Source organism: Propithecus coquereli, unplaced genomic scaffold (assembly GCF_000956105.1).
Source record: "Propithecus coquereli isolate 6110/MARCELLA unplaced genomic scaffold, Pcoq_1.0 Scaffold215, whole genome shotgun sequence".
In the NCBI taxonomy this organism is placed as follows: Eukaryota; Metazoa; Chordata; class Mammalia; order Primates; family Indriidae; genus Propithecus; species Propithecus coquereli.
Genome location: NW_012146634.1, coordinates 2,356,633 through 2,375,051, shown reverse-complemented (window position 1 = coordinate 2,375,051; position 18,419 = coordinate 2,356,633). Strand labels below are relative to the sequence as shown.

Below are 18,419 nucleotides of genomic sequence, written 5' to 3'. Positions count from 1 at the left end.
AGGTGCGTAATTATATACCAATGAAAGAAATTGTGTCTGCAGTATGTTATCTCTGAATTTCTGTCTTTTGAAATACATCTTTCCATTGAAACCTAGTTGTGAAATGAAAAGTATTCCCACTCGCACACATTGTTAAAGTTGGGAGTCCTTTCTTACTCTACATCCAGTCAGTTGCATTTAATGCTAATAGTGCTTTTTTCCTCAAAAGGACCATGTGAATGGACAGCACTTAACAGTAACTATTTTTGATACATTTTAACTTATTGTAAATACATTTTAGCTATAAATCTAAAATATTTCTAAAACCACTTCAAGAGCTTCTGAATTTAAAGATGCCTCTTAAGGCTAAGGTGCATGTAAATTCCTAATGGAAATCTGTTACATACTCCTAACGTGATGGTAATTTTAAAAAACAGATGTTTTCTAGGGTTAATATGTTCCTAAACTCTGTAAGAGGTTTTCCTAAGCTTTATAAAAATGAATGATTTCTAGTGAAGTAGTAAACCAGACTTCTGTCAGTCGAATACTTTTATCCATTAATTTACATTATAAAATGAACAGCTTGTTTCCTTAGGAAAAATATTGTCTAATAAACCAAGTTGAATCATTTTGGGGAGAAAGTGATTAAGAAAGTAGATAAGTTGTTTAATATGCTGAATTTTAAAGTACATAGGACATTACCCATCCCTCCTGGGGGTTTTAGTTCCCGTAAAGCAGTTAATTTTTCCTTTTCAGCATTTCTCTGGAATTGGTTTTTCCAGTTTGGTCAGTCCTCACTTCTTTGTCCTTTATCAGCTTTTGTCATATCACAAGTTTCCCTAATTCTACCCTTGGAGCTCTGGAATTTATCGTTTTCATTTTGTCTTAGGTATGTAAGCAAAGAGATTTTAATTTTCAGTCTCATGCCATACCAGGAGGTGGCACTGGTGACACAAAATTTTCGTTGGCCTTTATTGTGAGTTAAGATTATATAAAATTTCTAAAAGTTACCTCATTATGCCATAAACTCTGTATATTGGATTAACCTAATAGGAGAGCACTATTTTTAATAAACAATTTATGTGCTGAAAGAAAAGAGATGTATTAACTAACATTAATTTCCATATGTGGAATATCCTTTTTAGCTTAGAGAGCTAAGCTTTAGTCCCATTTTTGTGAGTGACTTTTTCTCTGATTAATCATAGCCTCACTAAATAATCATGAGCTTGTTCATTTATCTTATTTTTAAAGGAAATAATAAGTATTGTGTCCATTTGCAACAGAAATTTGGGGCTGATTTTTTTCATATAGAATTCTTCAGTGAAGCTCTTGTTCTCTTTCAGAATGTTACAAAAGAAAGGCAGATGAAGTTACTACAGCAGCAGAATGACATCACGGGCCTTTCCCGACAGGTGAAGCATGTTATGAACTTTACAAACTGGGCAATTGCAAGCGGTAGCAGCACTGCACTACTATACAGCAAGCGACTGGTAAGACACATAATATCTTCATTTTTCTTTAATGCACGTTAAGACATTCTTATATTGAGTCAACTGTAGCTGTTTCAAGTATAAATTTGAATTTTGGCAAATGTAACCACCACCACATCAAGACAGAAAATTTCCATCATACTTCAAAAGTTTCCTTGTTCCCTTTACCCTAGTCTTTGGCAACTAGTAATTTGATTTCTTTCATTTCCTAGAATTTCATGTAAATAGAGTCATACACTATGTACTTTTTTAATGATACCTAGTGTCTTGATGCAATTTATTACCAGAAATGGCAGAAATTCAAGCATATGCATTTGATTTGATTGCTAATTTAAACATTGATACTATCTCATCTGAGACTAACACTGGAGCTATATACTTTTTTTTTTTGAGACAGAGTCTCACTGTGTTGCCCGGGCTAGAGTGCCATGGTGTCATCCTAGCTCACAGCAACCTCAAACTCCTGGGCTCAAGCGATCCTACTGCCTCAGCCTCCTGAGTAGCTGGGACTACAGGCATGCGCCACCATGCCCAGCTAATTTTTTCTATATATTTTTAGTTGTCCAATTAATTTCTTTCTAATTTTAGTAGAGACGGGGTCTCACTCTTGCTCAGGCTGGTCTCGAACTCCTGAGCTCAAACAATCCGCCCGCCTCGGCCTCCCGGAGTGCTAGGATTACAGGCGTGAGCCATCGCGCCCGGTCTGGAACTATATACTATACTTTTGAAAAGTCTTTATCTTGTATGTTTTTTAAATTAATATTTAATTTTAAAACTAATGCGAATTTTTTTCCCTTTAAGATCACTTTTCAGTTGCGTCATATTTTGAAAGCACGATGTGATCCAGTCCCTGCTGCTAATGGAGCAATACGTTTCCATTGTGATCCTACCTTCTGGGCAAAGAATGTAGTCAATTTAGGTGAGAAATAATTAGTTGTATGAATATAACTTGGAACACTGAATTAGGAGAAAACATCTAAAGGAAATTTTAGATAAAGTTTTTAATTTTAAAATGTAAACTACTTGGAAAATATTTTATTGGAAACTCACTGTAGCTATGGTTTTATATTGCTGTGTCATTACATTTTAAGAATGTTGAGTCTAATCTGAATAGTATTTTCTGACGTGTATCATTTCTAGACCCCTCCCCCATCTTTTAAAATTGATATTGACTATTTCATATTAAAATCTTAGCAAATCGTTCTTCATTCTCTGGAATAATGTTTTAGATCCTCAGTAGTTTAATTATGCCAAATTATGCATTAGTGGAGGACCCCCAAGATGCTGATGTGTTCGATAGTCATGTCCTGAGGAATGTTTGAAAGATAAGGGTAGCTCTTTTCATGTGGAAGAGAAGTGGACTTTGCTTTTGTTACTCCACAGAGAGATGGTCAGACAGCTCAATTAAAACACATACATATACACATACATACACACACACACACACTCCCAACAATTAGAGTTATCTACAGATTGAGTAAACTCGCTTTCATATTAGTCAAGTCCTAAAGATTGGGAGTTATAAAAGCAGAGGCTGGATGACCTTCTGTTTTCTTTTCTTTAAAAAGTAATCTTTACATAAAAGGACAAATTATATTCGAATTTGGCTGTAGCCTTAGAGCTGGCATCAGTAACCTATTTTTGTGTGGCATGGTAGCTAAGAATGGTTTCTACATACAAACAAAAACCAAAGACTGTGAGACAGATCTTATGCGGCCTGGTAAGCTTAAAATATATACGATCCTGGCCCATTACAGAAAAAGCCTGCCAACCTTCGCCTTAAATCAACATCTTCCTAAAATTTGCCCTCTATGCCTAGAAAGCAATGGCTCTGTGAAAAGCAAGGAAAATTGTCACTTCTAAGGACATAAGTGTTTGAAGCATTCCATATTGCCACAGAGGACAATTTTGTAGCAATGTAGTACTGTGCTCTGCACATTTTGGTAATTCAAAGGCAGATGGAATCAGTGCTAGGAATCTCGTATCGTGGAATCTTGTCATGGGAGAATTGATTTAGACTGACTAGATGGGCCTCCTCTAATACTATCTCTTTCATCTCTAATTTTCTGTACATCTGTGTAAATAAAGATAAGGGCAGATATTATATTATTCTAGGTAATTAAAAGTCATTTATTCAGCTTTATATTTCTGATCCTCACCATCTTTAAACATGGTTCCAATTCCTGCTGAACTATAGGAAGCTTTGAGATGCTGATAGTTGTCAGGAGGAGGAAAAGATAGTGATAAATCTGTAAAGTAGATGATTAGTTGATTATATAAAAATTCTTATTTTTTAAATCCTTCAGGTAATCTAGTAATAGAGAGTAAACCAGCTCCTGGTTATACTCCTAATGTTGTAGTTGGGCAAGTTCCTCCAGGGACAAACCACATTAGTAAAACCCCTGGACAGATTAATTTAGCACAGCTTCGGCTCCAGCACATGCAACAACAAGTATACGCACAGAAACATCAGCAGTTACAACAGATGAGGATGCAGCAACCGCCAGCACCTGTACCAACCACCACCACAACAACACAGCAGCATCCTAGACAAGCAGCACCTCAAATGTTACAGCAACAGGTGAGTATCGTGTTACTACATTATTGATACAAATTATGAAGACCTCAAGATTACACTTTTTCCTATATAGGTGAGTTACACATTTCAAAGTTACTAGCAGGACTTTGAGCAGAGCTCAAAGGTCAGAATTTAAATACTTGCTCTTGTTCTGTTGGGGATGTGGGTGAGGTGGGAGAAAGGCAGTAAGTAAATAACTTACCTTGGGAAAAAAATTTAACTCACTAATACTCTGGCAGTACAGAAGTTCTCATCCTTCCACACCAGATTGGGGATTGAGGCTAGAGATGAGAAGAAGAATTTTTGCTTTTTTCATTAGACTCTTTTATCCTGGCTGAATTATTTTTATCGTAACATTTTATAATTGAAAGATAAATTTATTAATGATTATTACATAAATATCAATTTCTACTTTTTGTAGCCTCCACGATTGATCAGTGTGCAAACAATGCAAAGAGGCAACATGAACTGTGGAGCTTTTCAAGCCCATCAGATGAGACTGGCTCAGAATGCTGCCAGAATACCAGGGATACCCAGGCACAGCGGCCCTCAATATTCCATGATGCAGCCACACCTCCAAAGACAAGTATGCCTAGAGTTACATTTGTAAGAATCATACCATTTTAAAACTAAAAGACATCATTTTCTTAATTAATTTTTGGGGGTGTGTGGTTGATATGTTTGAGAATTTGATTAATGCTATATATTTTCTTGTCCCAGAAAAATATACATACATACAAAATTTTGTATTTAATTTTAAGAGCTTCTTGGATCTCTTTTAACCCCATATGCTGTGGGTTGAGAAACCCTGATGTAGTCCAACCTATTCCATTTACAGATGTGAAAAACAAACCACAGAAGGTAATGATAAAATCAAAATTAGAACTTTAGTTTCCTGACATTGTTCCTCTGCTCTTTTAATGTGACTTTTTGATTCTAACATATAAAAAGGAATTTGAAAGTAATAGAGCTAATTATATGTAATTTTTTTCCCTTTTTCTTTTCTCCAGTCAAGCATTGTTCCTTTTAGGATATAGATATGCTTAATCTTAAAAATGTGTACTTAGAGACATGTTTTATATCTTTGCCTGAATAGTAGATTATAATTGTTATAGAAAGTATGATTATAAAATGAGACTACTTTTTCATAGGATTTCTAGTTATAAAATAATAGAATTCATATTTTAGCTTTGAGAGTGGTGTTTCTCAAAACACGCTTTAAAGGCCAGCAGAATCACCGGTCAGCTTGGGTAGGGTGAGGGACCTTGTCAGAACAGATTCTGAGCCATAACCACTGAATCAGAATTCCCAGGAGGGTAGCGTGTAAAATATGTAAACTTTTACTAAGTCTTTCAGGTCAGTCTGCACAATAAAGTTGGAGGAACACTGTCTTAGAGCAGTAGTCCTTCAGCTTTTTGCTCTAAGTGCCCCCAGAAAGAATTTTGAAAAATATGCACTCCCTCACATTTGAAGGGTTTCGTTTAAAATTTCCAGTGTAAGTTTAAATATTAATAGTTGAAAAAAGTATCCTTTCTAGCATATTGTAAATATTGACACTACAAAGTAAAAAGAAAAAAGAAAACCTTTACATCATTTTTTTAAATCAATCCACTGGAATCCCAAATACAGTAAATATTAATAGGAAGCTCTCCTTAGATTTGAATTTAGCTTCTACTTCACCTACAGTGTTTTAGTTTAATATAGTATATTTTTGTGTGATTGGCATAGATTGGCCTAATATAATTTTCTGCAGGAAAAATGTTTATTTTAATAAAAAAATTCTTTATAAACTCCCAGTGACAATAAGTCCATTAAGTTTTAAAACCTTTTCTGTGAACCAAATTATCATTACATCATTTCTCCACAATTGTTGAAACAGAATATATGTATATACATGATTTAGAATATTAGAAAACATAAAATGGAACTCTTTTTGTATATACATTTTTTTGAGCTATATGGAGACTTTTTATCCCCTCCTTTTAGTTGTATATGTTTGTATGCTCGCTCTTATTGTTAAAATAAGTCAGAATTCAACAATGATTTTTATTACTTGTTTTTTCGTTTTTGTTTCACATGATAGGAAACTTGTTCACAAAATTATGTATTTGGGAATTAAAATAATTTTACTGTAGTAATATTCCTCAGTTCTTTTAACTTTTCCTAGATTATAAGTTGAATCTCAACTATTTAAAAACCTTTTATCAGTGACAGCTTCCCAGGTCTTTATTTTTGTTGATCATCAAATATTGAAACTCATTTGAAAATTTATTTCTCAGGTTTTAGAGGCAGTCACTTTCAACACCCTATATCATTATTATCAATTATACCTTTGATTATCTGGACAGGTTTTCTTTTTTTTTTCATCATGGAGCAATGTGCCTAGAGTAAGATTAGGAATGAGTCAGACGTATGCTGTCCTTCTGTCAAGGGCAAGAAGGGCAGTTGCAAAAGTGGAAAAGGAGACCCTGCAGAGCATGGCAATTCCTTAGGCAAATAGGATTTTGTTTTTTTTTTTGAAAGAAAATACATACGGAGGCTGGGAATCTGAACATTAATTTCGTTAAAACTATTCACACAGCCATGTACCCCTTAGTTCACGGAAAGCCTTCAAACACTACCAGGGGCCAGGTACACCATTTCAAAGAGTACAGAAGCTACAGAATCAGACTAACCAGCCATCTCAAAATATTTTCCTTAGACTTTAAGGTTACCCCTACAGAAATCACTAAATGTTATTTGCATTTTTAGTTTTTAAATATTTCAAATGAGTTACTTATATATGTATATAATTTGTTTCCCAAGGATTTTCATCTGTATTATCTTCAGCGATTCTTATAACAGCCATCACAGTGAAACGAGTGAGGGATCATTATCCACATTTCTAAATTGTGGAGATTATGTGATTTCCCTAAGATCACACAGTATTATAGTGAGGAATTGATGTCTTGTTTCCTTTCTGTAAATTCATTGTTCTTTGTACCATATCAAGCTGCTATCTCACCTGTAATCCCAGCGACTTGGGAGGCTAAGGGGGAATGATTGCTTGAGGCCAGGAGCTCAAGGCCAACTTGGGCAACACAGCGAGACCTCATCTCTAAAAAAATAAAAAAGTAGCCAGGCGTGGTGATGCACAGCTGGAGCCCTAGCTGCTCAGGAGTCTGAGGAGAGAAGATTGCTTGAGCCCAGGAGTTGTAGGCTGCGGTGAACTATGATCATGCCACTATACTCCAGCCCAGATGACAGAGTAAGACCCTGTCTCTAAAAAAGAAATGAGACTAAATAATCAAAGAGGAATGTAGACAGAGCAGTAGTTTTCTTGGCCTTCTGTTTGAAAACTTCCAGATCATCCATTATATATATACCCCCTTGGTTCTGAAATAATATCATATCTCCAGGTTGACAGGTTGAAAATTATTGGCAAGTCTGTTTTTCCCTAGATACTACACAAAACTAAATAGAAAAATGAAAATGCTAAGTTTGAACTGTTCTTCTCCTGAATAAGTTTGAGAGGGCCCACAGATATCCAATACTCATGAATCCTTCCTAAACTAAAAATTGTTGTAAAGGTATAGTTCATATTCTAATATTCTGGCAGATCAAGTAATGATAATGTCTTCTTTCTTATTAGCACTCAAACCCAGGGCATGCTGGACCCTTTCCTGTTGTATCGGTACACAACACCACAATCAACCCAACGAGCCCTACTACGGCAACTATCGCAAATGCAAACCGAGGTCCCACCAGCCCATCTGTTACAGCAATAGAGCTAATCCCCTCAGTTACCAATCCAGAAAACCTTCCATCACTGCCAGATATTCCACCCATACAGGTTTGTATTTAAGTTGAATGAGGTATTTAATATCTCATGTTAATTAGGGAATTCAAGTATTTATTTCAAGGTTTTTAAAATTCAGGACCAACATTTCCTTGAAATTTCTAAAGAGTAAAATTTAAATTACTAAAATTTATTACTCCAGCCTAAGTGAAACTTTGTACTCTTTGATCAACGTCTTCCTTTTCCCTTCCCTCCTCCACCCCAGCCTCTGGTAACCACATTTGTATTCTCTGTTTCTATGAGATCAACATTTTTAGATTCCACATAGAAGTGAGATCATCCAGTATTTATTTTTCTGTGCCTGGCTGATTTCACTTACCATAATGTTCTTTAGTTCCATCTATGTTGTCACAAGTGGCAGAATCGCCTTCTTTTTAAAGGCCGTATGGCGTATTCCATTGTGTATATATACCCTATTCTCTTTATCTGTTCATCTGTTGATGAACACTTAGGTTGCTTCCAAATCTTAGCTATTGTGAAGATTGCTGAAGTAAGTGTGGGAATGTAGATAATCTCTCCTTGATATACCAATTTTGCTTCCTTTGGAGATAAGTTTTAGTGATCTGTTGTACTGTTCAATGACCAGTTGATTGATAGTGTGTTGTATATTTCAAAATTGCTAAAATTAGTTTTTAATTTTCTTACAACAAAAAAAAAATGGATTGGTGGGGTGATATGTTTATTAGCTTAACTGAATGTTTCTATAATACATGCATAGATCAAAACATCACATTGTATTCCATAAATATGCACAATTATATTAGTCAATTAAACAAAGAGTAAAGTATAAATATTTGAATCTTGACAAGTTTTTGTGCTAAAACTAGCATTCCTCAGGCTAAGCCTGGCGGCACACCCTAGTAATCCCAGCCACTCAGAAGGCTGAGGGAGGAGGATCCCTTGAGCCTAGGAGTTCGAGACCAGCCTCGGCAACCTAATGAGACTCCATCTCAAATTTAAAAAAAAATTAACAAAACTAGCATTTTTCAATATTTTAAAGCTATAAGGAATTGAATATTATGTGAACAGCAAATTATGATACTGTCTAAGGAGGTACAATAATGGATTAATATCAGCTTTGCTAGTAGGGTAAATCCTTCCCACCCCTTGTGAACAGACAAACCTTATGTCAGATGATACACTCTGGTGCAAGTTTAAAGCCAGAGAGGAGACCCAGGACCAAAATGTGGTCAGATCTTTGTCATTTTTTCTGTTAGATCCAAAAGGAGGAGTAGTTATTGGGTTGTGAAAGGGTGAGGTTAGAGGGAGGGTCAAGATACCAGGCACTTTGGGACATACACTGACAGGAGAAGGGGAAGTAATGAGTGGGAGGAATAGGTGGAACATGAAGGACTCCTGAGGCCTCTTGCCCCTTTCAACTGTCATACTTTCCTAAAGAAAAGTATCTTTCAGTTCCTTCTGAAATTTCACCAATTTCTTTGTATTAAAAGAATTAAAATGTACACATAACCTGCCAAGGTTATACAGAATCACCTCGTGCGTTGTATGAGTTACCATGAGAACAGGGAGCAGTGGAACTGCTGCAACAGTAGGACCCTTGACTCTTTTTATGGCTGCAGGCTAATATTTTTGTGTATTAATGGGTTTGTGTAAGAGTTTTAAAGGATATTTTCTATAACTTCAAAATCGTTTCTTTTTAATTTAATTTAATTTGCAATTGTTTATATTTAAGATATACAACATGTTGTTATAAGAGACATATATATAGTAAAATGATTACTATTGTGGAAAAATCAACTTATTCATCATCTCACATTGTTAACCACATCTCCCCTCCCCTACTCCCATGGTAAGATATAATATACTCTTTAGCAAAAATCCTGAATACAATACACTATTATTAACTATAGTCCTCATCAAAGTTGTTTGAAAATCACTAACATAGTGTGAATTTTTTTAATTCAGTTCCTTCTCTGGTATTAGAAGAGATCTTTTTTGGCTAAGGGAATGGTGGTTTTGTTGGTGCGAAGAAGACTGGAGTATGTAGAATGGAAAAATGTGGAATATTAAATTAAAAGTAACATTTCTAAGTTAAAAGCTTATATGAAATGATTTTACAGATAATATATTAGTTTAGTGCTTCGCCTGATATAATATATAATATCCCTATTTTATGAATGACAGACTGTAAGAGAGGTTAGTGACTTTTCCCAGAGTCAGTGATAAGTGGAAAAGTTGGAATTTAATACCCAGACTCCTGATGGTAAGTCCAGTTCTCTCTCTCCACTTCTCTTAACAATACCAGGGAGGTTGTTTGGGATTGTAGACCTGGAAGGATATGGTATTGAGAGCCTTTGGGTAACCAGAGATGTTCACAGTGTTAAAATAGTCAGTCATTCAGTTTTAACTAAGCACTTACTGTATGCTAAAGGTTCTCGGGCATTTAGGATGAGAGGACAAACAAGACTTGGTTTCCGTTCTTAAGAAACTTACAAAGGGAGAATGGTTGCTAATGTCAAATTTAACCCAGTTTGTTAGGACTACTTTAACTTGGTTCAGATAGATGAAGTGTAGATGCCCTACATCTTTGAAAAGCTGAGCATCATAATGGAAGTGAGCCCCATATTCCCCTGTTCTCCTGCCGGGAAGAGCTTTGGGATTAAGACAAGGAACTTCAGAATGTGTCCTCACCCATCTTTAATTTTTTTACAGTAGGGTTGGAGGAGCAGAATCCATGCCTTCTATAAACCTCTTCTTTAATTACAGATATCTTGTCTTACTTTATTTTTTATCTACTGCTTTATTAAAGTACCATCTACTTTTTTATTGAAATAAAATTTATATACCATGATATCCACTCTAAAAATGTACAAATCAGTGGTGTTTAGTACATTCACAAGATTGTGCAACCATTACCCCTAATTTCAGAATATTTTCATCACCCCAGAAGAAACTGTACTCATTAACAGTCACTCTTTGTTTCCTTCTCTCCTAGTCCCCGGAACCGCTAATCTATTTTTGTCTCTATGGATTTGCCTATTCTGGACATTTCATATGAATGGAATCATGTGGCCTTTTGTGCCTTGCATCTTTCACTTAGCATAATGTTTCCCACGTCTATCCATGTTGTGGCATATATCAGTATTTAATTCCTTTCTTTTATATGGCTGAATAATATTCCATTGTGCAGATATACTACATTTTGTTCTTTCGTCAGTCTATGAACATTTGGTTTTCTACTCTTTGGCTATTAGGAACAATGCTGCTATTAGCTTTTATATGCAGCTTTTTGTGTGAACATAGATCATCAGTTTTCTAAGGTTAATATCTAGGAGTGGAATTGCACAGTCGTATTGTACATTTAACTTTTCGAGAAACTGCCAAACTGTTTTCCATAGTAGCTGCACTATTTTACATTCCTGCCAGCAGTATATGAAGATAGCAGTTTCTCTACATCCTTGACAACATTCGTTACTGTCACCTACTTTTTTTTTTTTTTTTTTTTTTTTTGAGACAGAGTCTCACTCTTTTGCCTGGGCTAGAGTGAGTGCCATGGCGTCAGCCTAGCTCACAGCAACCTCACACTCCTGGGCTCAAGCGATCCTTCTGCCTCAGCCTCCTGAGTAGCTGGGACTACAGGCATGCGCCACCATGCCCAGCTAATTTTTTCTGTATATTTTTAGTTGGCCGATTAATTTATTTTCTATTTTTAGTAGAGATGGGGTCTTGCTCTTGCTCAGGCTGGTCTCGAACTCCTGAGCTCAAACAATCCGCCCACCTCGGCCTCCCAGAGTGCTAGGATTACAGGCGTGAGCCACCGCGCCCGGCCTGTCACCTACTTTTAAAAGCAAGTAGACCAGGGGCAGTAGCTCATACCTGTAATCCTAGCACTTTGGAGGCTGAGGCGGGAGGATTGCTTGAGCCTCAGAAGTTTGAGGCCAGCCAGCCTGAGCAAGAGCGAGACCCTGTCTCTACTAAAAATAGAAAAAATTAGCCAGGCTTGGTGGCATGCACCTGTAGTCCCAGCTACTTGGGAGGCTGAGGCAGAGGATCTCTTGAGCCCAGGAGTTTGAGGTTACTCTGAGTTAGACTGATGTCACTGTACTCTAACCTGGGCAACAGTGGGAGACTCTTTCTCAAAAAAAAAAAAAAAAAAAAAAAAGACTGAGATTGTCTGGATGGGACTGGGTGCTGAGAGCAGATTGGATCCCAGCAAAAAAAAAAAATAAATTAAAAAAAACCCATTAGTCTCTAAGCAACTGAATAGCCAAGATAGTTAAGTTTAAGATTGTTGAGTAGGATTACAAACCTGAAATGTAGAGATGAAGTCTCAAACTTCTTTTGCCTAATCAAGAAAAACTTCCTTAGGGACTGAACTGTACTTTAGTATAGATATGAGATATGGTCTGGTTGGTCAAGGTAGAGATGTTTTAGACCTGGGTAATGGTACATAGAACGACCTCAGGGTGTGAAAAGGCACAATTGGGTGTAATAAAATAGAAGTGAGGTATTAGATGAAGCGGAATCGATGAGGAATTATTAACTTACATAGTTTTTGATTGTACTAAGTGAGATGTTTTAATGGTAATATAGGCAGAAAAAATAAAATGGGAAATTCAAACATTTACGTTTTGGTAGTAAATGGAAAACAGGGAATGTTGCGTACTGTCATATTTAGTGTTTCACTTTTGGTAACAGTATGTATTTGTTTAGTCAGGTTTTGAACATCTCGGTTGGTAAAATGTAATATTTTTCTTGTGATTGATAGAATAGCACCTAAATATAGAATCCATTTATTAGGTGTTCAAGGCCAGATCTTCAGTACAGCATAACACTAAAACATTTCTGGAAACATGGATTACTATTTTTAATGCATTTGTATATTTTTCTTTTTCTTTTTTTCTCCACCAATAGAGTCCTCAGAGAAAAGCATTCATATATTTTCTTTAACAGATATTTGAGAACTTAACCATGTACTAGACCCTACGTACTGGTTATATAAGGATCAAAGGGAAATGGTCTTTGCCCTCAAGGAGTTTCCTATATAATAGGGAGATAATTTTCTAAACAGGGTCAAAGCAGTTAGTTTATTGCTACAAATGGATGTGTATAGATGACAGTGGAAGAATAAAGAAAAAGATTCTACATATGCCTGTGGAAGTCAGAATAGGCTTTATATGAGATAATCTTAAATTTGGACTTGGAAGATAAGTAGGAGAATGTTAGCCAGTCAAGGTTAAGGAAGGCAGGTAGGAGGAATTAGATATGCAAAAATACCGAAAAGCATGAAAGAATGTGAGATTCCAAGCAGTTAGGTATATTGCAGGAGATAATCAAGTCAAATCTGAGGTCAGATTTTGTGATTTCTGAAATGCTGGCTTTGTCACTCTTTTATTTTAAGCATTCTTAAAGTAAGAATAATAATAGAATCTGCCTTGGGGACTTGCTGGAAAGATTAAGTGAGATTCACGTAAAGTATTTAGCTTGTTGCCTGGCTTGTAAGTATTTAATAAATGTTAGTTATGATTATTTTCCTCTTCTTCCTTTTTCCCCACTCCTTTTTTTTTATACAGTGTAAAGAATTTTTTTTTACTAGGGCATTAGGCAAAATTATTTAAAGTCAATAAATTTTTATTCAAGGAATTTCGTATGTGATTCCTTCCACTGTCAGTCAAGGTAACCTTAGTTCCTCAAAAGCTGGAACCTTTAAAGAGGTATCTTCAAGATAGCCCTTTTTAATAGAACAGATCCTCAATCCACCATTGTCCTGTCAGCCCACAGTTCTTACATTTTGGCGGCTTTTATCTCCACTTGAATATGGATATACTGATGAAAACTTAACAAATTTCCCACCAAGAATTTTTAGGTTCTAATTTCTTCAAGCAAGTTACTTCAGGGTCATTTTCAGAGTAGACGGATCTGCCTGGTTCTCAATATGATACACTAAAAGAAGCAGCATTAGTTGCTATTGAAGACTATTAAACTGAGCAGTATGAGAAAACTATAGAAATACCAGGTTTAACATGCAGAAAGCCAAGAAAACCAATTCCAGATACTGAATTTCTATGGCATTGACCTTTGAACACCTCAGCAGGAATAAACTGCTGAGTGCAGATACCGTGCTGTGCAGTCCCCATTCTTCATTATTATAAAGCAAGCTTTGGGACAAAGGACCAAGAGATTATGCTTAATAGGAAAATTATAATCATTCATTTAACATGTGTATTGAGCATTTACTTTGTGCTTGTTCTGAGGAACAGTTGGGACAAGAGAAGACCTGCTGTCACAGAGTTTATAGGCCAGGAGAATGCAGGCATTCACAGATTTTTAAAATCCTGTTTATAATGTATAGTATTACTAAAAAGGAGAGTATATACCAGGAGAGTATATACCACTAACTAAATCTAGTGGATTGTTAAAGACTCTTTGAAACCTGGAGGCTGAGGAGGAATTAGCGTGAAGCTGTCAGCGGTAAATTGCATTAGGTAAAAGGAGCAGGATTTCAGAGTCCACAAGGTATCGAGGAATTGGGCACTTTTGAAGAACAGAAAAAAGGACAATGAGGAAAGGGAAAAAGAGAAGTAACAGGAGTGGCATAAAATGAGTCTGGAGAGGAAAATGGAAACCAGATCATGTAGAGCCTTTAGTAAGCTGCATGTAAAGGATTTTGGATTTTATCCTAAGCTCCATGAGAAGCCATTTTGAAGGGTTTTGGTGGGGAATGGGGTCTGGTGGGCACAGTGGTACATGATGTATCAGATCTGCCTATTTTTTTAAGGCCTCCATGGACCTTATAAAACCATTGTAGATTTTAAAAAGAGGTTAATCCAAAAAAATGAAAATACCTGCCTACCCCATTCTTCTTTCACCTCACTAAATCCCAGCACTATTACGAATTGGTTTACTTCCTTTCGGATTTTTTTCCCCTAAGCATATACAAATATAAATAAAGATACACATGCATATGTGTGCATGTGCAGTTTTTTTTTGGTAACAGAAAGTGTGATTATACCATACATATACACCTAGTATAATACTATAAATGCTGTGTTGCAAGTTTTATGATTTTTTTTAGACTTTTTTCATGTCAGTTCTTAGAGTTTTCTTGTGTTTAAAGCTGTACGGTATTCCATTTTGTTGGGTGTGTGTTTTTTTTAGCCCTTTGTTGGTGAACCTTTGGCTTATTTATCATATCTTACTATTAAAAACAAAGCTGCATTTGTGAAAAGATGCTAACATTATTAGTCATTAGAGAAATGCAGGTTAAAACCACAGCAAGGGCCAGGTGCAGTGGCTCATACCTATAATCCTAGCACTTTGGGAGGCTGAGGCAGGAGGATTGCTTGAGACCAGGAGTTCAAAACCAGTCTAAGCAAGAGTGAGACCCCTCTCTACTAAAAAGTAGAAAAAAGATGAGTCTGACAACCAAAAATAGAAAAAAATTAGTCGGGCATGGTGGCGTGCACCTGTAGTCCCAGCTGCTCGGGAGGCTGAAGAAGGAGGATCACTTTTGTGCCCAGGAGTTTGAGGCTGCAGTGAGCTATGATGATGTCACTGCACTCTAGCCTGGGTGACAGAGGGAGACTATCTCAAAAAAAAAAAAAAAAGGCACAGTGAGATACATACACCACAACCCACTTTGTAGGATGCCTAAACTAAAAAGACTGAATGTTAACTATAGTAAGTGTATTGTTGAGACTGTGGATGAACCAGAACCTTCAAACGATAGGAATGTAAAATGGTACAACCACTTTGAAAAACAATTTGGCAGTTTCTTAAAAACTTAAACATACATCTACCATAATGATTCAGCCATTGCGCTTCTATTTATTTGCCAAAGAGAGAAGGAAATATGTGTATTGTGTATATACAAAGATTTATACACAGATGTTAATAGCAACTTTATAATAAGACAAAAACTGGAAACAACCCAAATGTCTGCCTACGGATAAATGGATAAACAAATTGTATATCCATACAGTTGAATATTAATTAACTCAACAATGAAAAGGAATGGACTTGATACAACAGCGTGAATAAATCCCAAAATAATTATGCTGAGTGAAAGAAAACAAATGAACAAAGTGCATACTATATGATTCCATTTATATAAAACTCTAGAAAAAACTAAAATGGCAGAAAGCAGATGAGTGTCTGGTTGAGTACAAGGTTAAGGGAGAGAGGGATTGATTACCAGGGAGCGTGAGGAACCTTGGGGGTGATAGATAGGATCTGTTGACTATTCTTGATTTTGTTTTCCCAGTTGTATACTATAAGAAACACATCAAATTATATACACTTTGAGTATGTTTAGTTTATTTATGTCATTTATACCTTAATGCTATCTTTAAAAAGCTGCACTGAGACACAATGAGCATGTAATTCTGTAAGATGAGTTGGTAGGAGTGTAATTACTAGGTCAAAAGTGGTTACACATTTAAAGTTTGCATAGATATTGACAAATTGCCCTCCAGAAAATATCTTGCCAGCTTATATATTTGAAAATGCCCATTTCTGTGCTATCTTTCCAACACTGGTAAATCAGTCGCTTTTCTTCCATCTTTACCAATGTGATAAGAATGACATTATTGTTGATTTTGTTTTCATCTCTTTTATTAGCGTGGTTGGTTATCTTGTGTTCATTGATTATTTTTATTTCTTCTGTGAATTGTCTTTGTCTTCTGTGAGATGCCTATGCTCATTTTCCTACTGGATTATTTTTTTCCTTTTAAATCATAGAAACTATTTATATAATACTTAACCCTGTGTTCCATGTAGTTATTCAGGGATGCTCAAAAATATTGGTTTAATGAATAAAAGAATTAATATTTTTCCATTTAGACTTTTAACTTTATTTATGGTGACTGTCCATGTCTGGTGAAACCTGCTGGTGGTTGCTTCAGTTAGCATTTCTCAGCTGGAAGCTATAATGGCACCAGGGAAGCCCTTTTGTATACTTCCTATTCACCTCTTCCTGAGTAGGTAACATGGGATTTTCATGTCTGTTTTGAATCCTTTGTTTTTAGGTGGGATGCAGCCCCATTTCCAGCCCCATTTCCATCTGTGGCCCACATTAGGAGCTTCCCCTCTTCACAGATCCTCCAGTTGACTTGAGTGAATTGCAGCTAGGGATTCTCCTCTAAGTTTAACTTTACAAGTGTATCCTTGGCCAACAGCTGTGACCACAAATTACAGCTGCTACTATCCCTTAATTGTGCTTCAGCTAACCCACAACCTACTCTCACCTTCAGCCCTTCATGTCTCTGGCATGCAATTTTGAAGGGCGTTCAGAAAATTGTCCTATTTACTTTTTAGGAGGATCCTCCCTTGCATGTGATGTACTGTGAGCTGCTCCATTCTGATCATTTTTACAATTCTACCTTGGTTTATATTCATAGTTTACTCCAAAGTTTCTACTTTCATGCTGTCATTTCTGATTTATAGCTGTGAAAATCAGTGTGCTTTTAGGGGAAGAAAGGAGAGCAAGAAGTAAATGTATGTGTTTAGGTTTCTCTTTTGAACCAGAAGTAGATTTGCATAAGAAATAATCTGACTTCTAGTAGGAAAGAAGATTGAAAGGGGGCAGGTGTGGGTACAACTAGGCCAGTAAACAAGAAGATTAACAATTATTTAAGTAAGAACAGTTTGACCATTTCTCATATGAAATAGTGCAAAATTTACGGTAATTTTTATACTTAAATAGTGTATTTTTGCTCTTACGCAAATATTTTCTCATGTCTTCATCACAGTTTTATAGATAAGAAACTGATGTTCAAGATGGGAATCAGCTGTAAATCACAGCGCTGGGTCCTCTGGTTTTATCCTGCTACCTCTAATTAAGAAAAGGGCTCAGATCTGTTGACTTTTCCGTGTGTGTGTGTGTGTGTGTGTGTATGTGTGTGTGTATGTATTAAGAGGCCTTAATGGTTTGGGATAAGGCCTCAGAGCTTTCTATGAGCTATAAGAACTTTTCAGAGCTTTAAAGTTAGTTACTGACATGATTACATTTCTGGGTACGTGAATGATTCTGGCAGGACTATGGACATTGAAATAGAAGGAGGGAGACTAGGGAGAAGAATAATGATAAATGGGATCCTGCAGCAATTTTAAGAAAAGGCAAAAGTCTTAGGAGTGTGTCAGAGCTATTTACATAATAGTACATACAGGGTTTAATAGATCATTAGGTTTTGCCCTGAGCACCTGCATATTTGTTGAGTAATATGGTTTCATTCACATAAACTTTATACTGTGTAGGTTCTCAGGGAAGCCTAAAGAAGCCTCAATTAAGCTGAGTTTGATATGGGATAATCTGTTAGTTTATTAGTATACTGTATATAAGTGGTGACAATAATGAAATAACTTGTCCTCTGCTTTAATCCATGTATCTTTTTTCTTCTTTCTTTGTAGTTGGAAGATGCTGGCTCAAGTAGTTTAGATAATCTACTAAGTAGATACATCTCAGGCAGTCACCTACCCCCACAGCCTACAAGCACCATGAATCCTTCCCCAGGACCCTCTGCCCTATCTCCGGGATCATCAGGTAAAGCAAACAGAGAGATTCCCTTATTTCCTT

At 36.2% G+C, this 18,419-nt stretch overlaps 1 protein-coding gene across 1 annotated transcript in view; it reads left to right on the top strand.

The window, feature by feature from the left end:
• The window catches only part of TRIM33 (tripartite motif containing 33), a 144,901-nt gene that overhangs the window by 111,132 nt on the left and 15,350 nt on the right, over window positions 1-18,419 (top strand). Inside the window, exons 6-11 of the mRNA XM_012644588.1 lie at window positions 1,323-1,469; window positions 2,271-2,388; window positions 3,776-4,050; window positions 4,469-4,633; window positions 7,679-7,879; window positions 18,254-18,386. Of these exons, the coding sequence (XP_012500042.1) occupies window positions 1,323-1,469; window positions 2,271-2,388; window positions 3,776-4,050; window positions 4,469-4,633; window positions 7,679-7,879; window positions 18,254-18,386 (1,039 nt within the window). The remainder of the gene's footprint in view (window positions 1-1,322; window positions 1,470-2,270; window positions 2,389-3,775; window positions 4,051-4,468; window positions 4,634-7,678; window positions 7,880-18,253; window positions 18,387-18,419) is intronic.